The sequence below is a fragment of the Brassica rapa genome, chromosome A02 (genome assembly GCF_000309985.2).
Source record: "Brassica rapa cultivar Chiifu-401-42 chromosome A02, CAAS_Brap_v3.01, whole genome shotgun sequence".
NCBI lineage: Eukaryota > Viridiplantae > Streptophyta > Magnoliopsida > Brassicales > Brassicaceae > Brassica > Brassica rapa.
The window spans coordinates 7175567-7200147 of NC_024796.2; the positions used below are offsets into that span (position 1 = coordinate 7175567).

The following is a 24581-nucleotide window of genomic DNA, read 5'->3' on the forward strand; positions in this document are numbered from 1 at the left end:
GCTTCGACGTAAGAAGCCTGATAATAAATGTAAATATAAGTACATTCCCCCCCATTCAAAATAACGACTATTATGTGCCCTATAATTCACGTACCCTAAGCAAACACATCCCATCATTGTCTTTTTAAAGATTCGGATACATCAAAATTCAAAATGTTGCAGTCTACTTTAACTAGTATAACTTTCTGGTATGGAAGGATTCGATTAAAATGTTAACGAACGTATATACTTTTTACAGTAGAGATAGGTTTATATTAGAGGAGCTAGAATCTTTATAAGATCATCTCCAATCCAATACCTTATTTTAAAGAGAATAAAACTTCAAAATGAGGATTTGAGGGTTGATTATTCCAACCATATAATCCTCAAAAAAATCCTTAAAAATATATTTATTTATATTATAGTCCTTGACATTAACAAAAATTACTATTAATGATAAAACTTCAAAAATATATATAAAAGATACTATGTATATATTATACAACACGCAATATTATATTATATAATATAAATTACATATATAATAAAACAACACACATACACATAATTTTTAGAAAGTTTCATATAACATGTCAAATTACTCAAACATTATTTCCGTAAGATATGTAATATTTAAGTGTTTGTATAATTTTTTTTTAATTTGTGTTAAATGTATTTTTTATTTTGTGTGAACTTTATTTAATGTATCTTTCTATTGTGTCAACTCTTTCTATTGTGTGAACTTTATTTTCATGTTATGTAATATTTATTATTTTATTTTATTTTGGTGTACTTAAGTTATGCTAAATAAAGTTATTAGATATATTTGTTAAAGAAAATAATTATAAGGACTAAAAAGAAAATAAATAGTAGTTTTAAATAATGAAACTTCAAATTTGAGATGTCATTATTCAAAACTTCAAAATTTGAAGATTTGATGTTGGATTGGAGATACTCTAAAATAGATATTTGTGAGTATTGACGTGAACTAATTGGAGCTAGAATCTCTAAGCACTGTGTTTGATTAGAGTGATTAGACTCACCAACGGAACCAAAGTTTCTGTGGATGATGAACTTTTTCGATAAGCAATCATTTACAAGAAATTTTAAACAACCGAATTATATATACTGTATAAAAAAAGAATTATCATATGTCTAGTAGTTATCATCCTTTACGTTCGTGGATTTAGGTCACAAATTGATTTGACCAAACGTTTTTTTGGTTGCTATGAAATTCCTACCGCGACTGCAGACTTTTAGATTTAGTCTGTATTTTGCTCTGAAGTTCTTTGGTTAAAAGAAATAATGATGATATCATCTTATAACCTTTATGTAGTTCGATATACTTCACCTCAAATCTAAATTAGCACAATTTTTTTTGTAGCGCTTGAAATAAATGTACATCCGGTGAGTAGTAACTAGAGCCGCGAATTTTAACCATTGCCTGCAGGCGCCCACCCCTCCCCCCCCCCCCTATTTGACCCGCCGTAGAATGGGTGTGGGTCGAACAATTTAAAAAATCTAAACTATAGATGCAGGTACAGATCGAGATTATTTTAAGCAGGACGAATGTGAGTCAGTCGAAATTTGAGTCTTAGATATCTACCAACCCACAAATTTTTTTTTTTTAGAAACATTTTTTGTAAAAATATATAAAATATAATAAATATTTATATAATTTTTATTATAAATATGTACTTTTAATATTATTTTTAAAACAATTATTATATAATTTACAATAATTATTTTTAAAGAAAATAATTATTTTTAATATAATTAATATTATCTGCATGTTTTGGCGAGGTGGATGCGGATATAATTTATTTTATTTGCTAGTTATGAAGATCGAGTTTTTGAATAAAAAAATGATTTGATTCACGACAGGGGCGAGTCGGTCGGATTGACCCACGATTCCAGCACTGAGTACTAACACCACAAGAAATAAAATGTAGTTGATAATTATTAAATATCCGGTTATGTAGCTTTTTGAGGATCTTGTATGCAATAAGTACTGAGTCAAGTTTTAAAAGATTAATTATATTTTTGTTCATATCAGATTAATTATATTTGAAAATACCGTTTTAATAAGTACTGAGTCAAGTTTTGTTAGTCGATTGCACCTAAATGAATTTATTGTGATGGTTAAGATTAATCTAAATTCTTAATAGTGAAGAGCTAATAGCAATTCCGTCCCAAGCATATTAAAAACTATGAAAAGAAAGAATAATAAAATTATTACGTGCATTTACCCTAAGAGATGTTCATACCATATGTAAATAAAAGACCAGGCGAATGGTGGCAAGTTTCATCTCGTTTTCCCCAAAGTAACAAGCTTATAGTCTCCCATTTGGCTTGTTTGGACTCCCCTATTGAAAGCCTAGCTGGTTTTACATGTTAAGCACACAATAAACAAAACAAATAGTTGCATGATCCAAGTTATAAGGGTGACCAGTTAATGAAAAATATTTATCTGGAACATTAGTTTGTATTATTGGAGTTGTTGATGGGTCTTGACGACTTGTCACACCTTTATATGTTAAGCCGGATTAGTGACTCGCTCTCCTATGCTTTTGGTCTAAAGTGCTTTTTTATAATATAGATTAGCGGGAGCCACGTCTACTGCCTTTTTCATATTGAAATTGTTATTTACAATCTTCTTCATAAGATTCAAAATTTAAAATCTCTGTATAAGTCACCTGAATTATGTAGTACTGAATTTGAGAGTAGTCTCGTCCAAGAATATTAGGGGTTTTTTGGAAGATACAGTGAAAGTAATAGAGAATGAAAAGTTCAAACCTAAACATAGATTACTATAGCATTTTTTGTGACAAAAAAAATTGCCATTAATCTTGAGATTACCAAAGGGACTAAGGGAGGGCCAAGTTTGTGAAGAAGAATGGAAATGGTAGTTGGAGTTGAGAGATTTGAAGAGTTGCTAACGTGAGCGCCTTGACTGATGGGTATTATCGTCATACTTGATCGATGAAAAGCCCTGAATCAAACCCTCCTCACGTTCTATCTACAACAACTTTGACTTTTAACATTTATTTTTTGAATAATGATTTTTAACATTTTTGGATCTATTTTAATGTTCAAAATTTTCTATTCATGTTCACAACTAAAATATACTAGTACATTTGCTTCTTTTTTTTTTTCAGTTCTAAATAACCTTACCCATAAGTTTGAACGTAAAAACAAATAAATCAAATGTAACAAAACCAAGTGAGTGGACACAAGAATTTAACATATAAGTTTGAACTTAAAGACACATATTTAACATATTGGTAATGCCTTTTTATATATAGAAAGTTAAGAGATCATTGCTAGAAAATAAATAGATTAAGTAGACACAAGAACAACTATAAAACTCTTCTACAATCACTACATAATTTGAGGATAAGTCTTTTAAAACAATATTATTGATTTTTAATAAGCTAGCTAGCTTTGGTCATTATTAAGTGGCTTGTGGTTTATATTGAAAATTAGATGATCAATCTATAGACTAATAATAAAAAAGTATGTGAAATGAATTATCTTTACTAATACACAAAATCTATAAAAAAATTAAGCAACTAATAAAATTAATTTAAATTTAAAATCATTTTTATATAAAACCCAATTAATAAATATCAGGAATTTTTAGTTTATTTATACCTAAATATGATCACATATAATATTTACTCGCCATTTTTTTATATTTATCTAATCTAGCTTTGGTTACAAAACCAAAAGATTGATAAATGATCCATATCTAAGGTAATCAAGTGGATAATTTGATCACTTTTAAAGATAAATTTGAAGTATGCCAAAGAAGAAAAGACAAATTGAAATGTGTATTCACTTCCTAGTTAGTCATTTCACGATTTGATGACAGTTGGGGTTAATTACCAGAAGGATTGATATGATTAAAGTTAAAAATTCAGTACCTTAACTGTAATTTTCTAAAAAAACAGGGGTACATTCAAGCGACCGTTTTATGATAGGAACTTTATTTTTACGACTCACGTTTTACGAAAATATATTTTCTCACTAATAATTCGAATTCGGACCATTTTTTTTTATAACAACTCAAATTCGGACCATTTATTTGTCTGAGCGAAGGAAAAAAAAAGACAAAAAATTTGAATTTGTTTGTTGGTCGAAGAGGAAGAAGAGCAGAGCGATTTGTTGATTACTCTTTTTTTTTATCTTCACAACAGAGGCAAAAAGTGTCATCTTTTGGATCAATTTCTCAGAAGGAGTGAATCTTAGGGTTTAAAATTATTCTCAGGAAAGCAATTCGTTCCATTAACAAACTAAACCAGAGAGAGAGAGAGTATCTCTCTCTGTCTTGTTGTCTCCATTGACCTCGTAAGTTTCGCTCTCTCTCTTTCTCTTTATCTTTCTGTTTCTTGTTTCTGTCTTCTTCGTTTGTCCAAAGATCAGTTTTTTTTTTGTTGTTTGTTGATTTCTCGTTTGGACAGAATCGATGTTTTTCTTGTTGTTGTCAACTTAATTATTTTTCTTTTCCAAATCTCTTACCAGAAATGGAGATTGCGTTTACAAATGCTGAGAGATTCTTCTCTAAATTTCTGTAATTTTGTTTTGTTTTTTTTTCAGTACAGGTTCTTATTCCCGAGAAGCTCTCTCTCCTGTCTCGAGGAAGTATGCATGACGGATTTGAGAAATTAGGGTTTATGATGAAGCTCGAAAGGATCCAAAAGTTCTGATTTTGAGGTGTTGGGTTTGTCCAGTTCCGTTGATACATTGTTGGGTCTGATTTGGATTAAAAGGGGGATGATGTTATCGGCGTCGCCGAACACGTTAGCGAAAAGCTCTCTCGAGGAGATGCTTGAGTCTCTCCGGCAGAAGGATGAGTGTGATCGGCCTAGAGATGTGCCTCCTGCGCTTCCTTCTCGGCCTAACTCCAGAGCTCGTCTTCCCTCGGCTCGGAGGTCGCTTCCGGCGAAGTTTAATGTTAGCAGTGTCATGGAAGATCAGAATCAGAACGGGAAGGAAGAAACTGAGGCGGAGAAGAAAGAGGAAGGGAAGAGGAAAGAGAAGGATTTAGGAGTTAAGAGGAAGAGTTTCGGGAGCAAGAAGATGAGGACTGGTTATGGCTCAGAGTCTCCGTATGTATTGGAGGAGAAAGAGGAGGAGGGGGAAGGTGTTAAGGTTAGTGCTGCTACTAAGGTTAGTTCAGTGGAGAACAAGGAGGAGCAGAAACCTGAGTGGAACAATAATCTTGAGTATTTCATTAACAAGGTAAGCTGATGATGCTGTCTCTTGTTAACTCTTTCGTTCCTTTTTTTTTTATTCTTGTGAAGTTGAATGAATCATCTACAAGGGAGATCATCTCAGTAATGAGTCTTTTACTGGTGTGATTTAAACAGTGAGATTTTGAAATTTTGTGATTAGAAAAGTATTTCTCTTGGTAAGATATGAATAAGTTTTGGCTTGGTAGATAGCTTGCTTAGAGGTATCATACTTGTGTTTAGTTTTTTTTCCACCTATGTAAAATTGAGATATAGAACTTTGGTTTTTGGGAACTTGTGGTTACTGTGTTTGTATTGTATTTCAGAAACTTCGAGTTTGGTGTCGGGTTGCAAATGGGGAGTGGCAACTGGGGAAGATACAGTCCACTTCTGCTGATACATCGCTTGTTATGTTGTCCACTGCAAATGTAAGCCTTTTTTTGTAATATTGTTACAGTTTTGGTTTCTGCGTTCTGACAATTGAGTTTTTGTTGCTATCAAAGGTTGTGAAAGTGTCTACTGAAGATCTTTTCCCAGCAAACCCAGATATCTTGGAAGGTGTTGAAGACCTTATACAGCTTAGCTATTTAAACGAACCATCCGTTCTTTATAACCTTCGTGTTAGATACTCGCAAGACGTGATCTATGTGAGTTTACTGCAAACTCTTCTGATCAGTTTCTCACTTTTAGTTCTTACCTAACTTTTAGCGTTTCTCATTCTTTTTACAGAGTAAGGCAGGGCCGGTATTGATTGCGGTCAATCCGTTCAAGAGTGTCCAAATTTATGGAAATGATATCATCTCAGCTTATCAGAAAAAGGCTGTGGATGCTCCTCATGTTTATGCTGTGGCGGATGCAGCTTATGACGAGATGATGAGAGGTGAGGAAACACATTCATTGTATTTTACATCCTGATTTGTCTTCCAGTGAGTATCTGGCACTTACATTTTTGAACCATTGTACATGCAGAAGAGAAGAACCAGTCTATAATTATAAGGTACGAGTCTTTACACTCTGAATGCTTTTTTTTGTATTGGTTAATTGATTATTTATTGTTGTGCAGTGGAGAAAGTGGAGCTGGGAAAACTGAGACGGCCAAGTATGCAATGCAGTATTTGGCAGCTCTTGGTGGAGGGAGCTGTGGCGTAGAGTATGAGATCCTCAAGACAACTTCCATACTCGAAGCTTTTGGGAATGCTAAAACATCAAGAAATGCTAACTCTAGCAGATTTGTAAGTTCCTTGCTCCGTCAAGTTAGCCATCAGCTTCACTGCCACTCTAAACAGTGTATCTTAACTGGCGCAGGGTAAACTCATAGAGATTCATTTTAGTGCAATGGGAAAGATATGTGGAGCCAAACTTGAAACTTGTGAGTATAGTCTGAGCATCCATACCATTGTTTTTGTTATATTGTTTGGATTTGGAGCTCACTTGTTTCTTTTGTCTTCTTCTCCATGTCTTTGGTAACTACTTGCGTATAGTTTTGTTAGAGAAGGTAACTTTGTTTTCATTGAGAATCTTTTTCATTTGACTTTCACTACTTAGCAACTGGTCACTAATGGTTATGTATCCTTTGACCAGTCAAGAGTGGCTCAGCTGTTCAATGGCGAAAGATCCTACCATATATTCTATGAGTTGTGTGCAGGTGCTTCCCCAATTCTGAAAGGTAACATGACAAACTGAAATCTCCAAGATTAAATATTGCTTAGTTTTTCTTTGGGCAAACTATCATTTTAAATGGTTTAATTTGTAGAGAGATTGAAGCTTAAAACAGCAAGTGAGTATACCTACCTGAACCAGAGTGATTGCTTGACCATCGACGGTGTTGATGATGCTCAGAAATTTCGCAAACTACTGGTAATTGCTTCTGTTTCTTTTTCCATGGTTAAGATGCCATTCTTTTTCTCAGTCATTTCTCTACTTTTGTAGGAAGCTTTTGACATTGTTCAAATCCCTAAAGAGCACCAAGAGCGCGTATTTGCACTGCTTGCAGCGGTGTTGTGGCTAGGGAATGTATCTTTCCGAGTTACAGACAATGAAAATCATGTGGAGGTGGTAGCAGATGAAGGTAGAATCATCTACTGTCTCTTAACTCATCAAAACCTGTAACTTGGTGATGCTCGCTTATCACTTGGCTGCTAATTTCTTACAGCTGTCACCAATGCCGCTATGTTAATGGGCTGCAACTTAGAAGAGCTTATGGTGGTTTTGTCTACCCGTAAACTTCAAGCTGGTGCGGATTGTATTGCCAAAAAACTTACATTGCGCCAGGTAACGTTTAATGGTGTCATCAGTCTTGATATTTATTTTCATATAGTATTTGATCATAAGGTGATTTTTTATGAGTTTCTGTCCCGTTTTAACTGCAGGCAACCGACATGAGGGATGGAATAGCAAAGTTTATTTATGCAAGCCTTTTTGACTGGCTTGTTGAGCAAATAAACATTGCATTGGAAGTCGGTAAATCGATCTCTGGGAGATCTATAAGCATCCTTGATATATATGGGTTTGAATCATTTAAGGTTAGTAGTAGTACCCATATATGCTCTAGATTTTGTATTACTCTAGTTCTTTTTGAAATATTGCGATGATGATGTTGTTTCTTCTTGGTTTCAGAATAATAGCTTTGAACAGTTCTGTATAAACTATGCAAATGAGAGGCTGCAGCAGCACTTCAACCGTCATTTATTTAAACTTGAACAAGAGGTAAGTTTTCTTTTGGTCTAAAATGATATGATTTATGCTTTACTGTTCTATTCATTATCGTCTTCTCTGTTCAGGAATATGAAGAGGATGGAATTGATTGGACCAAGGTCGAGTTTGAAGATAATCAAGAGTGCTTAGATCTCATCGAGAAGGTAATTAATTAATGGCCTGCCAAGGAAGAGCTAGATATATATATGGCTTTACTCTACTTCTATAAAGACATTTTTGCATGTTTTGAAAGTAATCTCTTGCATATGTTTTGGTTGTGCAGAAACCCATTGGTTTGTTGTCTGTACTAGACGAGGAATCAAATTTTCCCAAAGCAACGGATCTGACCTTTGCCAACAAGCTCAAGCAACACTTGAAGACCAACTCTTGCTTCAAAGGAGAGAGAGGTCGAGCCTTCAGAGTTAATCATTATGCCGGAGAGGTTAGTTGATAATTTATATGTAGCTTTTCTTGTATTATGGGACTTTCTGTGAATGATTATTTTTTATTTGTTCACAGGTTCTCTATGATACAAATGGGTTCTTGGAAAAGAACAGGGATCCGTTGCCTGCTGATCTTATCCATCTATTAGCATCATGCGACTGTCAGTTGCTGAAACTGTTTTCTACTAAAATGCGTAACAAATCTCAGAAGCCGCTTCTGCTGTCTGACTCAACAAACCAAACTGTTGGGACAAAGTTTAAGGTAAAAGATGCTTGAATTATGCAGCTTTGATTTCAGTTGCAATCTTCCTTTACTCACATTGTTGTCTCTCTTACAGGGTCAACTATTCAAGTTGATGAACACGTTAGAGAACACAACCCCGCACTTCATCAGATGCATAAAGCCGAATTCGAAGCAGCTTCCCAGGGTTTATGAAGAGGACCTCGTCCTACAACAGCTTAGATGTTGCGGCGTGTTGGAGGTTGTTAGAATATCAAGATCTGGATATCCTACTCGTTTGACACATCAAGAGTTTGCAGGAAGATATGGGTTCTTATTGTCAGACAAAAAGGTCTCTCAGGATCCTCTGAGCGTATCAATCGCTGTTCTGAAACAGTATGATGTTCATCCTGAAATGTATCAAGTTGGTTATACAAAACTGTACCTAAGAGCTGGACAAGTAAGTACCTCTTTACGCAGAGATGTAGTGGCTGTTTGCTTAATCCGAATCCTGTGCTTAACGACACAATTTTTTTATAGATTGGTATCTTTGAAGATAGGAGAAAGAAAATTCTTCAAGGGATAGTGGGATTACAAAAGCGTCTCCGTGGTCACTTGTCTCGTGAATACTTTCAAAGTGTGAGAAACGGAGCATTGGTACTTCAGTCATATGTACGAGGTGAGATTGGCCGAAGGATGTTTGATATTGAAGCAAAGCTCCATGCAGATTCTGTTTCTGAAGCAAGCACAGGAGAGTTGACTGCAGTCATACACTTGCAGTCTGGTAAGACTGCGGAAAATATTGGTTCTCAAATTTGCTAATAAGGATTTAAGGCTCATCATTCTTTTTTTCTCTTTTTGCAGCTGTTAGAGGATGGTTAGCTCGAAAACGATTCAACAGCATGCAAAGACAGAAAGAGTTACTCAATGTGACGACATTATCAAAGAAGAGAGCTGGTCTGAGGATATCAGAAGACAAGGTACTTACTATCAAAAGAAAGATTGTCCACTTTCTGAAAGAAACATTATTACACTATAACTCTCTTTCTCCTTTGTGATGTAGGAGGAGTTCAAAGTTCAACCATCAGCTATGTCTGATCTCCAGAAGCGGGTATTGGAATCTGAAACAGCTTTATTGCAGAAGGAAGAAGAAAACACAGCATTGAGAGAGCAGTTGAGACAGTTTGAGGAGAAATGGTCAGAGTATGAAATAAAAATGAAGTCAATGGAGGAAACATGGCAAAAGCAAATGTCATCCTTGCAGGTGAGTTCCTCATACTTAAAACTGATTCTTGACACAAAGATTATGAAATGTTCTAACTTCGGATTTTTTTGCCTTTCTTCAGATGAGTCTAGCCGCTGCTAGAAAGAGTCTAGCGACAGAGAACGTTACAGGTCAAGCAGGAGGAGGGAGACAAGACACATCGACATCACCTTTCGGTTATGAATCGGAGGACACAACGTCTACTACTGCAACTCCAGGGTTAAGAACTCCCACTACTAACTTCACAAACGGAAACACTCCAGAACTCAGAAGCAGAGAGCTCAACGGAAGTTTGAACGCTGTTAATCATCTCGCGAGAGAGTTTGATCAAAGGAGACTCAATTTTGACGAAGATGCTAGAGCCATTGTGGAGGTGAAAGTTGAACCGGAGGCAACTGGGCAGCAACAGCAACATCCAGAAGATGAATTTAGGAGACTGAAGCTAAGATTTGAGACATGGAAGAAGGATTACAAAGCTAGATTAAGAGAGACTAAAGCAAGACTCCATAGTGATAAACGCCGTCACCGGAAATGGTGGGGCAAATGAGGATAAAGCACTCGCTTAGGTTTGTTGTATTAGTTAGATTGGGAGCATTGTAGATTCAACTGAGAGTGAGAAAGATGTCTTTTGTTCTTTTTGTGCATAGAAGCAAATAGAGTTTTGTAACTTGAGAGGCACAAGAAAGATTATGTTTATATCATTTCAAAGGATCACATCAAATCAAGCTCCAGGTACAAACTTTGTTGTAAAAGCCCATGCATTAATGTTAGCAACAAGATTATCAAGATGGTCAAGGAGATTCTCCAAAGGACCTTTCCCGGTTACAATAGCCTGAACAAAGAAGCCGAACATTGAGAACATAGCCAACCTTCCATTCTTGATTTCTTTCACCTTGAGCTCAGCAAAAGTAAGTGAGTGAGAGTTAGAGACTAACCTCAAGAGCTCTGTTTTTGGCAAAGGCTTCAGGGTCTGCGGATAAACCGGCAGTGTCCCAACCATAGTCTCCGGGAAACTCTCCGGTGAGGTAAGACGGAGTTTGGACTGAAAAGGGTCCTAAGTACTTCACTCTGTCTGGTCCATACCAAAGATCATTTCCCTTCACATGTCAAATTAAATAAACATTAGACACGAATCCAAGAAGTAAGATGAAACCTTTAAATATGAGACGTTTAGAACATAAAGGAATAGACCATAATGTATTTGGGAGAGCCGAGAGAGACAACATCACGAAGAGGGTTAAAGCTGGAGCTTTTAGTCTGGCCAAGGAATGTTGTTGGGCAGAACACACTGCTTGAGTTTGTGAATGTTGAAGCCATTTTTCTCTCTCGGATTGAGGGGTTTGTTTCTCTGTGGTTTTGTTATTATTCTTTGCTATTTGGTGAAGTGTTGAACTAAAGTAGGTTGACTTTTATGTTAATGTTTTGTGGATGAGAAGAGAAGGAGAAGAATCTGGAGGGGATATAGACAGGAGTGAGATGTTCTGAGATGGACATTACAGTTGGTTAAATATTTAGTTTTGGAATGTGCTATAGTACCATTTTTCTCAAAGCTTCACTAGAAGAAAAGGGTAAATAAAACTGTTTTTTTTAATTTTATTTTATTTTTAACACACTTTTGTATATACGATGTATACTACTAGTAAGTTTGAATAAAAAAAATATATGATGTATAAGTAATTTTTTTGTGGATGAGAAGAAGGGAGGGAGGATCAGAGGGGATATTGATATGAGTGATATATCGAGATTAGCCAATAAGAAACGACTTTAGATTTTGAGTATCTCTAATCCATCTTTTTTAATCCATATTTTTTATCATTGCCTATTAAATTTTTTGAATTATAGAATGACTCAAATGTGAAATATTTTTATTTATACATACTAAAGAAAAATTATATTTTAATAATTTAACATCAAATATAACATTAGAAGCATTTTACAGAAAAATATAATTTTTGTGAGAATAATTATTTCATTTTTTATGTGCAATCAAATACCAAACAAACAAAACTATGTTACGTCTACATCTATTTCATTGATAAGGTTTAACTATGCTTAATTTACCTGTTTTGAATAAAGTTTAATTTAAAATTTAATAACTCTTTTATCAGTTATGTTAAATATGCTTTTTGTTGATGATTTATAATAAAACCTTTAAATTATGTATTTCAGTGGTAAACATCAAAACATATTTCACAACTGATAAAAATCAATTTTGTATTATGTATTACAGTGATAAACTTTCAAATATGTACTTTCATTTATCAAGTTTATTTTTAATTTATCTGTTTTAAATAATGTTAAATTAAAATTTGACAACTTCTATTTTTAGCAGTTTTATTAAATAGTTTTTGGTGACGATTTAAATTATGAACTTTTAGTGTCATGATTATTTTCATTCCTCATTTCTTCTATGAAAAAGAATAAAAAATCTATCACTATATGCTTTGAATGTCATTGATAATGTGTGTTGAATTCATTTGTATTATTTCTATTATTATTTGCTCAAAAACTGCTCAAAAACTGCTAAGAATCTTGTTATTATATAAATTGCAAGAAATTATTTTTGTTAGCCTTTTTTAATATATTTTGAGTGAAGATTTATAATAAATATTTATATTATAAATATTCTTCTTTGTTTGAAGTTACGGTTTTTGAATTGTTATTGGCAATTGATAATAGAAGAAAATAACATTTTAGTAATTTAACATCAAATATATCATTGTTGACACTTGAAAGAAAATTATATTTAGTGAATCAGTACAATATTTTCTCTTTGTACTGTGCATTCAAACACCAAAGAAACAAACAATAATTACATTTAGTGAATCAGTACAATGTTTTCTCTTTGTAGTGTGCAATCAAACACCAAACAAACAAAAAATGTGTTTATGTTTACATCTATTTTTGAATAATGCTTAATTCAATTTTTCCAACTTCTTTTTATTAGGTTTGTTAAATATGTCTTGATTAACGATTTATAATAAAACATCTACATTATATAATGGTTATAATAAAATTTTGTTTCATTTGTTATTCATTTTTGAAGAAAAATAAAGTCAACTATGCTCTTAGATCATATCAAAACACTATTTATGGCCAGCATATTTTATCAAGTGACATTTTGATTTGTTTCATCAATTCCATGTTGATTCTCCATCACATTAGATATATATATAGTTTTAATTGAAACAAGATGTTAAACTCCATTTGATAATTAGATTGAATTTTATGCTGAAACTTGAATATTTGTTCGACATATATTATCAATTAAGCAAAAACATATATTTTATTATAATTGCGACAGCATGAAATTATGTTTATTTTGATCACTGATTGTAAATTTCTCTTTATGATTTTAAGAAAGAGAAAAATGAGTTTAGCTAGTGTTTTATACATCATTACAGAAAACATGTTGGTTGTTTACTAAACATAGTAACAAGATTTTTAGCAGTTTTTGAGCAAATAATAATAGGAAAAGACTGTGGACCTTTTGCAACTCAAGACCCACGGCACCGCCTGGCGATGTTAACGTGCCGATTTCCAAGAAAGATGTTTGGGCTCGTGAGTTGGCTTAAAAGAGAGCAAACTTGAGTTAATTTTGAAGAACTCTAATCAAAAGTTAAAAGAAAACTCTAATCAAAGTTAGTGAAGTTGGACTCGAGTTGGCAAAGGAAAGTGCTTGGAGGAGAAAGGTGTTCTCTATGAGAAAATTAAAGAGGTCTTGAGGAAACAAAAGGATATGAAGAGTGACATAGACTCGGTGGATAATTGTGGATGACTTCAGAGGATGGAAGTGGTGGTAGTGATGATGATGGTGGCTGTGACGGAAGGAGGTGGAGACGACATTGCATAAGTTCTTTGTCGTATTGGCTTGGTTTTAAGGAATGCTTGTGATATCAATCAAATTATCTTATGAGCAATTTTACTCTCTTAAATTAGAGGTTCAGTTATAGTACATATGGATCGAATCTATAGGAAACATGGACATATAATAAACTTAATGCAATCACGATTAAACTAGGCAAAAGATTATTAAAACAGTAAATAAGTAAAGTAGTTGGATGTTTGATTGGTTTATAAATATGAGAACAAATAGCTAAATCTAGGTTTCAGGAAATCATGATTATAATGATATAGAAGCTAAGGGTGTGCAAAATTACAATCCTAGAACTCGAATTCTAATGTAATGATATCTAGTTGTCGCTGCGAGTCTAATAAATTGTCTAAGTCTAGTGCTCTAGCTTTCACTTGTGAACACGGATCGAATGTCGATCGACGCTACCTTTCTAGTGTCGATTGATACTACCTTAGGCCGGTTTTATGATCCTATTCGATAAGTTCACTAATCTTCCTAGATCAGCTGTCGCATGTTTCTAGCAACCTAGCTCAAGAGAATTAATTCAGGTGAAGAACCTACCATCGTAGTTGTGTACAATCCTCAGATCATGGTTCTAGTTAGCTACTTTAGAACACAAGCAGTAAGAACATTTTTAATGAAGGATGTCTTATAATTCACCCTAGGAATTCTATAGTTTTAGCTAATCCATCAAAACCCTAATTAACCCTAAATCTAACAAAAGAAACTACCCAGACATGATCAAGCAAAGCATGATAATAAACTGAATAGAATGCATATAATATAGTTAAGAAATAAATGGAGTTCCAATATAAATCTTTGAAAGAGTCTTGGATCTTCTCTCCAAATCTACTGAAAATCTTATTGTTTGCTATGAATAATAGAAAGTAAAATCGTTGTATTTTGCCCAAACAATGGCAAACACTATAAATATTAGGTAAAAGTCCGCCAGATGCAGTCTTGTAATTATGTGGATCATCTGGGTTCAAGTCGGCCTCGAACAAGTCAACCCGTCTTCTCACGTCACTGTCGAGCAACGACAATCTATCTGAATGTCGATTATGGTTGGTTTATGAACAACTACGAATTTCTTCTATCTTTAGCTCCAGAATGTTCCATAATCTCCACATTGCTCCTAAAACATACCTCAATATGAAAATACTCTAAAAATCCTAAAATACATATAATAGATTCTAACACAATCATATACCATGGTTGAAAACTGATAAAGTCCATGGTATATCAGCTTGTGTCTTATTTTAGTATTGTTGTTAACGAATGATTTTGATTATCTAGTTTTAAGTAATTTTTGTGTTAAGGAATGATTGTATGTTTTTAAGGAACGCTTGTGTTTGTGTTTTTTTTTTTTTTTAATATTCTTATTAGAACTTATTTATCTCGTTAAGGGTTGTTAAAAGCTAGTTAAGCTTTTTTTCTCTTCCAGTATTCTCCAAGAAAATATATTGCCAGAGCCGGCCTTGACACCACGCCAACCAAGCAGTCGCTTCCAGCCGCCAATTTTATCAAGTTATTTCGGCCACAAAATTAATAATTTTCTTCTAGCCTGGTGAAAAGTTACCACATGTTACTCTTTCCATGTCTTAAGTTCGACCCTCCAACATGTACTCTACAAACTTAATTTTTTGAGGATATGCAAACCAGCCAAAAAAAATTTTTTTGCTTGCAGCCTTAGAATATTCAGGACCGGCTCTGTATATTGCTCATAAGTTATGTTGGACCAAAAAGACAAAAGATATTGATGTGATCTAGTTACTCATACATTTGTAAAAAAATTTGTATTTGGTACAGTTTTTTGTACCTCATCAGGTTTGCTCACTCATGTACTACTTAACAACAAACATATAATAGAAACATATGATTGTTTAAAATTATAACTGAAAAGATCTGAATAAAAATAGCTTAGTCCAGAGGTAAGAGTCATTTTAAAGTTTTAAAGCCTTTTTACAAAAACAAAATCTGAAAAAAGATATCTCAATACATATTTCATCTAATCTAATGTTAATGATAAAGTCCACTTGAATCGACCAAAGGGGAAGGAAGTATAAAAATCCAATTCTTTGACGGAAACCCATGAAGCCTTACTAATTCTACTAATTGAAAAAAAAAATCTGAAAGGCATTTCAATATTTATTAACTATGATATATATATATATATTATTATTTTTTTTTTTGGTAAAACATTAACTATGATATATCAATCAACATTAACTTCTATAATTTATGTCAAAATTTAATATATATCGTTTCCTTTTAATTTGTACACCCAATTGAAAGCTGTAGCTAAGCTCTACGTATGCACGAGACAACAGAGCTTTATCTTCTACACTTTGTACGTTTGAGAGAGATTAATAACAGAAACAAATCCCTTTGGGATCTTCTTCCTCGTGAAGCTTTCTCTCCACTAACAACTCTGTCATTTCTTCTCCAGTTAAGGCAACGTATGTCTCTCCACAACTTATTTCCATTGAAGAGCTTCACAATCACATTAAGCTATTAAGACCACCCGCATCGGGGGTTTATGAGAGAGTCATGGGCTCGATATCATAGGCCTTATCGATTAAAAGAAATGAATAAATGGGTTTCAACCCGTGAACCGGGTCTTCCAAGTGAGCCCATATGATACGGGGTCATGCCACGCGGCGCAGAGGGAGTGGCTACGCGATCGCGCGGGTTGACTGCGAAAAAATGGGTTTCGCGTGAAAGATCCCATTTTCCCTTCTCTCTTCGAAATCTAGGGTTTCTCCGTCTGTGAGGCGATTTCGTGTCGGGGTCCAGAGCCGGAGATTTTCTCGATCAATTCGTCGTCGGAGTCACTCGTAAACGCTAGGGGTGGGCGTTCGGGTACCCGTTCGGATTCGGGTCGGGTATTTCGGATTTTCGGGTATTTCGGTATAGAGGTCTATAACCCGTTCGGGTATTTCTGTACTTCGGGTCGGGTTCGGGTATTTTTAGTTCGGATTCGGTTATTTCGGATCGGGTTCGGATATTTAGATTTTGAAAAAAAATATTAAAATTTTCATTTCTCAAGTTTATTGTATTTAAAAATATAACTTTTAGTTAACTAATTTTTTATTTTTAATAGATTGAATGGTTAATAGATTTGGACATAACATTTTAAAACTAAAAAGGCACTAATTTAGTTATTTTTTTTTAATTTTGGATATAACTTTTTGTTAATTTTTGAAATAAAAAACTTGACATGCATTTTAAGTGAGTAGCAAATCATTTTTTCCGGAATTGTATGTATATCATATGAACTTAAATTATGTGTAATATCAATATAAATATTTTATATAAAATGAGAGATATAAACTAGAAACATAAGGTTAATTATACATATGTTCGGTTATCTTCGGATATCCATTCGGGTTCGGGTATTATCCGTTCGGGTTCGGATATCCAATCTCTCCTTATTCAATACCCGTTCGGGTATTTTGCTACTTCGGTTCGGATTTCGGTTCGGTTTTTTTGGATCGGGTTCGGATGCCACTTCGGATATCGGGTAAAGTGCCCACCCCTAGTAAACGCTCTCAGGTGAGTCTCAATCACTCCGAGGACGAGATAGCTTCGATTTGATCTCGAGAGGTTTCTAGGTTAAGGAAGTCGATTTGGGGGTTTCGTCTTAGGGTGGGAAATCGAGAAGGGGGTTTCGATTTCTTGGTCAAAATCGACATACGGTTTCTTTTTAGGGTTCGTTTATCATGGATTTCATTTCGATTTGGGGGTTTCGTGTAAGGGTTCGAAATGTAAAAGGGGGTTTTAATTTAGGACATGAATATAACCGGACTTGGCTCTTTTAGAATTGTTCTGTGGTCTTGTGTGGTCTATAGTAGTTTGATGCGATTTTTTTAAATTGGAACTCGATTAATACATGTAATTGGAACTCGATTGTTGCAGATGGAAACTCCCCGAGAACCTCATTTCTTCAAGCCTCTTCTTCCTGGTTTTCAAAGTGGCGTCGCAATACCACTTGACTTCTACTCAAAACACATACAAGGGGCTGAGATCAATAAACCATGGAAGCTAAGATCGGACGCTTCGGATCAAATTTGGGAGGTGATCCGAGAAGGCAGGACACTCACCAAAGGTTGGAAAGAGTTCACCGAAGCACATGATCTTCGAATCGGTGACATTGTCATCTTCAAACACGAAGGAGACATGGTCTTTCATGTGACTCCTTTTGGTCCTAGCTGTTGTGAGATTCTGTGGTCCGACGCGGATGATGCTCCTACTTTCTCATACGACTACTGCTTCTTGGCTGAGGTTACTCCTACAAATCAAAAGGACGACAAAATGGTGAGTAAAATTTAGTTATTTATTGTGTGATTCTAGTACTGCTTCTTGGCTGATGTTATGTATGTGTTTGTAGTTTCTTCCTGTGGAAGCTATGAGGTGTGGTGCTTTGAACCAACAATGCAAAGAGGTCAAACTTGTCAACAAGGAGGGAAAGTCATGGACTGCGCGCTTCGGATTTAGCGAATCAGACGGCGCATATTACATCAGCAGAGGGTGGAGAAAGTTCTGTCGTGATAACAGATGCACCAACGGAGATTTGTTTGTGTTCAACGTGGTTGGAGACGGGACGACAACTCCATTACTGTGTGTATGTCCGGAAAGGAAGGAGTGTACTGAACTACTGATCAAGCACTTCAGCAGAATCGATGGTAAGTCTTCTCATTTGACTTGTTTGTGTTGTCTATATCTTCAGTGTTACTACTTTGCTTCTGCTTTAACTTGTGTTCTCTTCTTCTACAGGTAGCATTGCTTCTACCTCACGAAATTAGATGGCTCTTTTGCGGTCTTTCCTCTCTATCATCTTAACTTGTTTCTTTTTGTTTCATTAGCAACTTATCAACTTATGTATTTCGGTTTGTAAAACTTGAATGGTTTTTCTATGTGAACTTTTATCCTAAGTTAAACATTCTCGAACTTAATTCCTTTGTTGAATGCGTAGACTGATCATCGAACAAAATGTTTCTATGAATTGAATTTAAGTTAAGAAACAACATAAAATTTTAAAACATAGCTTTTATACATTTGAAAACACAAACCAAAACTTAAACTTCAAAACTAAAACATAGGTTGAATAAAATGTTTTCATAAATTTTATAATATATTTTAATATTTTATTCATGTATTCTGAATAATTTTAAATTTTAAAAAAAATAAAAAAAAATATTATTATTTTATTTCTATGAACTCCTTTTTCGGATTCACTAATGCAGAAAACTACAAATTCGGGTTCATAACTGTTCATGCTTTAACCTCTCTCTCTCTCTCTTTCTCTCCGTTGCATGCGGTAGTACTTACCATGGCCACCGAGCAAGAATTCACACGCGCATCACGCGTCTCACGTGCTTCAAGCAGACGAAGATTACACGGACGAGGAAGAAGAAGAGACACGTGTGGGGGTCACGTGCGGAGTAAGAAGAAACGGCTCATGGGGTTCCTATAATAAATGGATGATGTTGGGTCGAATACTTGACCCGAGAACCAAACTGGTTCAAGAATGGAACAGAGTCTTTCTCCTCGTCTGCGCGACGGGCCTTTTCGTGGACCCACTTTTTTTATACAACCTCTCTGTGAACGACGCGTGTATGTGTTTGCTCGTCGACGGATCTTTTGCACTTTTGGAACATTTTGATTCAGTATTATGAACAAAAGTATATTCATAAATTTATGAGATTTTTTTATATTCTTACTTTTTTATTAGATTAAAAAAATCCACGTATATATAGTTATGTTTTTTCTTAATAACTTTTGTGTTTTATACGTTAGTTGTAAGTATAGATCTATTTGTCATATGAGTTCATTTTTTTTATTTTAATAATTTTTATAGACAAAATTTTTGATATACAAACCAATTAAATTATTTATACATGTTCTAACGGTAATGTTATAAAACAATTTAATAAAATATTGTTTTGTAAAAGATGTAAAAAAAATCTAACTAAATACTATATAAATAAATATTTTTACTAAAAACTTATCTACCAAAAATTCACATTCAATTTTAAAATATTAAAATATATAATTGCAAGTCGAAGACAAAAATATTATTTGTATTAAAATTTAAAAATTATTTGTACCCAAAAATTTACGGGCAACTACCTAGTACATAATAAACACAATTTTTTAGTAAAGTAGCATTGAGTATATTATTCTTCTTAGTAAAGTAACATTGAGTATATCTTTGTAAAGAGAAACTAGATGACATTTTTGTGAGACAATACCAAAAAAAAAGAAAAAAATCTTTTGTTTCCATATTTACTCGACAAATAAATTCGGAAAATCTGGAAACTGACTGTGTTTGATAATAACTTGACGAGCAAGGCTACTCCTCTTATATTATTAATACGGAGGGCAGCACGATTAGGGTTTCTTCTTACTTAGGAAGGTATTCATGTCTCTGCTTATCAGCCGGCTGTCGAAGCTCCGTCTTGGGAAATCTCGAAGATCACCTCTTCTCTCAAATGGATTTTCATCATCCTTGAGGAAAGAGCAAACCCCTCCATGTTACATCGTCTTAGCTGAACTCTGTGAACCTTATAAAGCCGGTCTCGGAAAACTCTACATTTCCAGGGTTCATAATGATATGATTGATCGGGAGAGGAAGGTGGTGCATGGGGAGTTGGTGTATAATGATATATTTGGTACAGTGGTAACGATCGGCGCATCTAATGGATGGGTAGCTACTTTGAATGGCAAAGACGGAATCATGCGTCTCCAAGATGATCTAAACCCGTACGCATCGTATACGGATCCTAAGCGTATCCCCCTGCCTCCTCTTGTGACTCTCCCACGTTGCCAAACCCAAATCGTCACCAACGTGTCAATGTCCTCATCTTCTCCAGAGGATGAAGACTGTGTTGTGGCTGTCAAGTTCTTGGGACCTCAGCTAAGTTTTTGTAGACCAGCTCATACTAAACCCGAGTGGGTCAACATCAGGATCGATAACCCATGCTTCTACTCCTCACGTGTTATGTTTTCCAAGAAAGACAACGTGTTTCGCATTCTCGGAGCTGGAGGCCATCTCATGGGATCATGGGATCTCCAGAATCACAAACACAAGATTCAGAGGTTGCGCTTTGAAAACATTCCCGTGTTAACCAAGCCCACTAACGAGTTTATGGATTCGTGCTGCACGTACGAGCACTTGGTGGAGTCAGTAACCACCAGCGAAACTTTCATGCTTAAGCAGTACAAGAAGACTAGCGAGATAGTCGAAGGCGTTGCCAGCATGAAAACAAGAAATTTAATGGTGTTCAAGCTAGACGATGAAGGAAATGCAGTTTACACTCAAGACATTGGAGGTCTCGTCATTTTCCTCTCAATGTCTGAACCTTTTTGTGTCCCGGCTAGCTCATTCCGGTTGCTCCCTAACAGCGTCGAAACCTTGGATTCATGCGAACATGGATTTGTCGATCTGGATGATCGCTACGCTTATACAAATATTGGTTGTCCCAACCCGGCCCCTTTCTTTATTCCACCACAAAATATAGACTAGTAACTGTTTTGTAATAGTCAGAGAGTCATGCATCCACCACTAAAACTTTTTTATATCTTACCAGTTAATTGGTGTTATAGTTCTTAGCTTATTTTTGCTGTATGTTTTTGTTTTTATATCTTACCACTTATATTCACGCCCTTTCTTTATTCCACCACAAAATATAGACTAGTAAGTGTTTTTGTAATAGTCAGAGAGTCATGCATCCACAACTAAAAACTTTTTATATCTTATCAGTTGGTGTCATAGCTAGATCTTAACTTATTTTTGCTGTATGTTTTGTTTTTATATCTTACCACTTATATTCATGCGGACATCATATCCCTTTAATACATAAAAGTAAAGAAAATATAGAAAACAGCGTATTTTTCTTCAGTTAAAGACATCAAACTTTTCAAATGTGTGAAAAAAAATCGTTTTAAGGTGATGTCAAAGTCAGACAAATAAACATCAATAAAAGGGAAATAACATGAAGTAATAAGTATAATAAAGACATAAATACTTTATGATAAACTGTGGTAGTTTCATATCCAGAAAAATGGATTTAGCAAAAAACTGCATTCATTGTTGTGCCAGTTGTTAGTATTTTACTATTAGGTCCTTTATCCCATAACATTGTGTTTATCCAATTATTGTTTTTATTTGTTAACAAGAATGCAAAGTCATATTTATCATACGAAAGTATCATTTTTTTGTTATTACAAAAAGCAAAGGAAATCATTTTTTAAGTAGAGAAAGACTCATATGCGAATGTAACATTGAGTACATATTTGTAAAGAGCACAAATAAATACGAAAAAATCTCGAAACGACTGCGTTTTATAAAAACTTGGCTGGCAAGGCTACTCCTCTTATATTAATTGATTAGGGTGAATAGGGTTTCTTAGTTATCCATTAAGAACGTTAGTGTTTCTCTATTCATAATTCATGTCTCTAATTCTCAGCCGGCTGTCGAAGCTCCGTCTTGGGAAATCTCGAAGATCAACTCTTCCTCTACTTCTCTCTAATGGATTCTCTTCTTCCTTGAGGAAAAAGCAAACCCCTCCTTGTATAATCTTAGCTGAACCTTGTGAACCTTATGAAGCCTTTCTAGGAAAACTCGTCAGATACAACGTTAATGATAGAACCATGACTAAGTTGGAAAAGAAGGTGCGTGCGGAGTTGGTGTATAATGATATATTTGGTACAGTGGTAACGATCGGGGCATCTAATGGATGGGTAGCTACTTTGAATGGCAAAGACGGAATCCTGCGTCTCCAAGATGATCTAAACCCGTATGCATCGTATACAGATCCTAGACGCATCCCTCTGCCTCCTCTTGTGACTCTTCCACGTTGCCAAACCCAGATCGTCACCAACGTGTCAATGTCCTCATCTTCTCCAGATGATGATGAAGACTGTGTTGTGGCTGTCAAGTTCTTGGGACCTCAGCTCAGTTTTTGCAGACCAGCTCATAGTAGAAACGAGTGGGTCAACATCAGGATCGATAACCCTTGCTTCTTCTCTTCTCGTGTTATGTTTTCCAAGAAAGACAACGTGTTTCGCATTCTCGGAGCTGGAGGCCACATCATGGGATCATGGGATCTCCAGAATCACAAACACAAGATTCAGAGGTTGCGCTTTGAAAACATTCCCGAGTTAACCAAGACCACCAACGAGCTTATGGATTCGTGCTGCACGTACGAGCACTTAGTGGAGTCAGTAACCACCGGTGAAACTTTCATTGTCAAACAATACAAGAAGAGTAGCGAGATAGACAAAGGTGTTGCCAAAATGAAAACAGAAAATTTAATGGTGTTCAAGCTAGACGGTGAAGGACACGCGGTTCACACTCGAGACATTGGAGGTCTTGTCATTTTCCTCTCAATGTCTGAACCTTTTTGTGTCCCGGCTAGCTCTTTTCCTGACCTGTTCCCTAACAGCGTCGAAAGCTTGGATGCATGCGAAAATGGATTTTTCGATCTAGCTGACTACTACGTTGTTACAACTATTTCTCCAACGGCGGCCCCTTATTTTATTCCACCACAGAATATAGACTAGTAAGTCTTACAAGTAATAGTCAAAGACATGCATCCACAGTTAAAAGCTTTGATATATTAATATTCACTAGCAGATTCCGCTATGACCTCTTGGTGTCATTATAAATCATAGCTTGTTTTTGTTGTTCCAGTTTTGAAGTTGCAACCAAGATAAAATTTGTGTTTCTTTATTGCATTTGTCCCTTCAGTATTACATAAAAAAATAATCGTTTTTCTTTGCGTTGAACTCACTATGAATTTATTTTGACAAGGGTAATCAACTTCTTAATTTTATACACGCTCACATGTTTGTCTGATCATGCACATTTGTAACTCACACTTGTTAAAGAAAAAAAGTTAGTTATATTGGGTTCGGTTTGATGCCTTTCTGTCATAGGGCATTTCCATCGGTTTTTTTTTCAATTATATTTTTTTGTCAGCTTATTTTCAGTTATATTTATACATTTCAAAAAAAAAATTGTTGGATATTTTACTAATTTCGCATATAAAAATGATTTTAAATGATATATTCTTTTTAATTAAAATTACTGTTACAAGATAAAATATGACAATATGTCATATACATTTTTGTTTGCATAAATACTATGCCATATATATGGTTTAAAAGGAAAATAAAATTACAACTATCATAAAGATTTGAATTCATAAACAATATGAATTATACCTTTGAAGTTTTCCACCACCAATTCATTAGAAGATATGGGTATAAGAGAGATTGACTACTAACTTAACCACGAATCGGAGCTGCGCACAAAACTTAACCATGAAGTCAATTTCTGACTATAGAAAGAGAGATTGACTAAATTTATTAGAATATTTTGCGAATTTTAAATTGCTGTTTGTACTTTAGTGCATTGCAGCCTGCATAAATAAAGAAAAATGTTGGACTTGGAAAGAGACGTTCTCGTGGCCAACATATCTAGTCTACAGAGAATCGTCCGTAACTTGACGCGGCGAGAGTGTATAGGAACACGTGTCGTACGCTAAGTGGTCATCATGCAAGCAATGGTAGTTTGTTCTTCAAGGGAAAGAAAGGAGTTTTACTCAAATATTATTATATAAATTAGTTAACATTAGAGTGTTAACTTCCTTTCTTTTCTAAAGCACTCATATCTTTTGAATTTTTTTGTTTTTATTATATTAGTTTCTCTATTTAAATTATTGTTTTCCAATTCTGTACATATATATATATATATATATATATAATTATTATAAAAATTTGTTAGATTCCATTTCTTTATACATTATACGCATTTTGCTTGGGGTCTAAACACACAAAAGAGTAGAGTGGATATCTTTTTTTTTGAGAACCAAGAGTAGAGTGG

At 34.7% G+C, this 24581-nt stretch overlaps 5 protein-coding genes across 7 annotated transcripts; 4 read left to right on the forward strand and 1 right to left on the reverse strand.

Annotated features, from left to right (window-relative positions):
- Positions 1 to 4086: 4086 nt before the first annotated feature.
- LOC103851977 (myosin-2) lies at positions 4087 to 10535 on the forward strand. The gene is made up of 23 exons (XM_033284916.1): positions 4087 to 4329; positions 4584 to 5223; positions 5540 to 5641; positions 5717 to 5860; positions 5943 to 6093; positions 6183 to 6210; positions 6277 to 6445; positions 6519 to 6582; positions 6695 to 6708; positions 6795 to 6879; positions 6967 to 7070; positions 7143 to 7281; positions 7366 to 7484; positions 7583 to 7735; positions 7830 to 7919; positions 7994 to 8071; positions 8191 to 8349; positions 8427 to 8612; positions 8689 to 9030; positions 9111 to 9354; positions 9435 to 9550; positions 9634 to 9834; positions 9917 to 10535. Exons 2-23 carry the CDS (start codon positions 4756 to 4758, stop codon positions 10379 to 10381), a joined length of 3621 nt encoding a protein of 1206 aa, XP_033140807.1. The 5' UTR covers positions 4087 to 4329; positions 4584 to 4755; the 3' UTR covers positions 10382 to 10535.
- On the reverse strand, positions 10479 to 11290 carry LOC103851975 (chlorophyll a-b binding protein 3, chloroplastic). Its single transcript, XM_009128852.3, has 3 exons — positions 11026 to 11290; positions 10770 to 10931; positions 10479 to 10666 (listed from the first exon to the last, which is right to left on the reverse strand). Exons 1-3 carry the CDS (start codon positions 11149 to 11151, stop codon positions 10556 to 10558), a joined length of 399 nt encoding a protein of 132 aa, XP_009127100.1. The 5' UTR covers positions 11152 to 11290; the 3' UTR covers positions 10479 to 10555.
- A 249-nt stretch (positions 11291 to 11539) lies between these two features.
- On the forward strand, positions 11540 to 21571 carry LOC103851979. Of its 3 annotated transcripts, XM_033284928.1 has the most exons (3): positions 17209 to 18007; positions 18081 to 18375; positions 18467 to 21571. In XM_033284928.1, the coding sequence occupies exon 3, from the start codon at positions 20115 to 20117 to the stop codon at positions 21216 to 21218; it is 1104 nt and encodes a 367-aa protein (XP_033140819.1). In that variant the 5' UTR covers positions 17209 to 18007; positions 18081 to 18375; positions 18467 to 20114; the 3' UTR covers positions 21219 to 21571. The 3 variants fall into 3 exon arrangements, with proteins under 3 accessions (XP_033140820.1, XP_033140819.1, XP_033140818.1); XM_033284929.1 differs by lacking the exons at positions 17209 to 18007; positions 18081 to 18375 and adding an exon at positions 11540 to 16149 and having other exon boundaries at positions 19015 to 21571; XM_033284927.1 differs by having other exon boundaries at positions 17209 to 18375.
- LOC103851978 (B3 domain-containing protein REM9) lies at positions 17609 to 18495 on the forward strand. The gene is made up of 3 exons (XM_009128854.3): positions 17609 to 18007; positions 18081 to 18375; positions 18467 to 18495. Exons 1-3 carry the CDS (start codon positions 17609 to 17611, stop codon positions 18493 to 18495), a joined length of 723 nt encoding a protein of 240 aa, XP_009127102.2.
- Positions 21572 to 21821: 250 nt separating the features above from the next.
- Positions 21822 to 24135, forward strand: LOC103851980. Its single transcript, XM_009128857.3, has one exon. It carries the CDS (start codon positions 22145 to 22147, stop codon positions 23255 to 23257), a length of 1113 nt encoding a protein of 370 aa, XP_009127105.2. The 5' UTR covers positions 21822 to 22144; the 3' UTR covers positions 23258 to 24135.
- The last annotated feature ends 446 nt before the right edge of the window (positions 24136 to 24581 follow it).

Coding starts and splice junctions, on each gene's coding strand:
- LOC103851979 (XM_033284929.1), top strand. CDS start 20,115: ATGTCTCTGCTTATCAGCCGGCTGTCGAAGCTCCGTCTTGGGAAATCT.
- LOC103851977 (XM_033284916.1), top strand. CDS start 4,756: ATGATGTTATCGGCGTCGCCGAACACGTTAGCGAAAAGCTCTCTCGAG. Junction 6,446..6,518: donor ATGCTAACTCTAGCAGATTT/GTAAGTTCCTTG, acceptor TAACTGGCGCAG/GGTAAACTCATAGAGATTCA. Junction 8,350..8,426: donor TTAATCATTATGCCGGAGAG/GTTAGTTGATAA, acceptor ATTTGTTCACAG/GTTCTCTATGATACAAATGG.
- LOC103851980 (XM_009128857.3), top strand. CDS start 22,145: ATGTCTCTAATTCTCAGCCGGCTGTCGAAGCTCCGTCTTGGGAAATCT.
- LOC103851978 (XM_009128854.3), top strand. CDS start 17,609: ATGGAAACTCCCCGAGAACCTCATTTCTTCAAGCCTCTTCTTCCTGGT. Junction 18,008..18,080: donor ATCAAAAGGACGACAAAATG/GTGAGTAAAATT, acceptor ATGTGTTTGTAG/TTTCTTCCTGTGGAAGCTAT. Junction 18,376..18,466: donor GCACTTCAGCAGAATCGATG/GTAAGTCTTCTC, acceptor CTTCTTCTACAG/GTAGCATTGCTTCTACCTCA.
- LOC103851975 (XM_009128852.3), bottom strand. CDS start 11,151: ATGGCTTCAACATTCACAAACTCAAGCAGTGTGTTCTGCCCAACAACA. Junction 10,932..11,025: donor GCTCTCCCAAATACATTATG/GTCTATTCCTTT, acceptor TGACATGTGAAG/GGAAATGATCTTTGGTATGG. Junction 10,667..10,769: donor CCAAAAACAGAGCTCTTGAG/GTTAGTCTCTAA, acceptor TTCTTTGTTCAG/GCTATTGTAACCGGGAAAGG.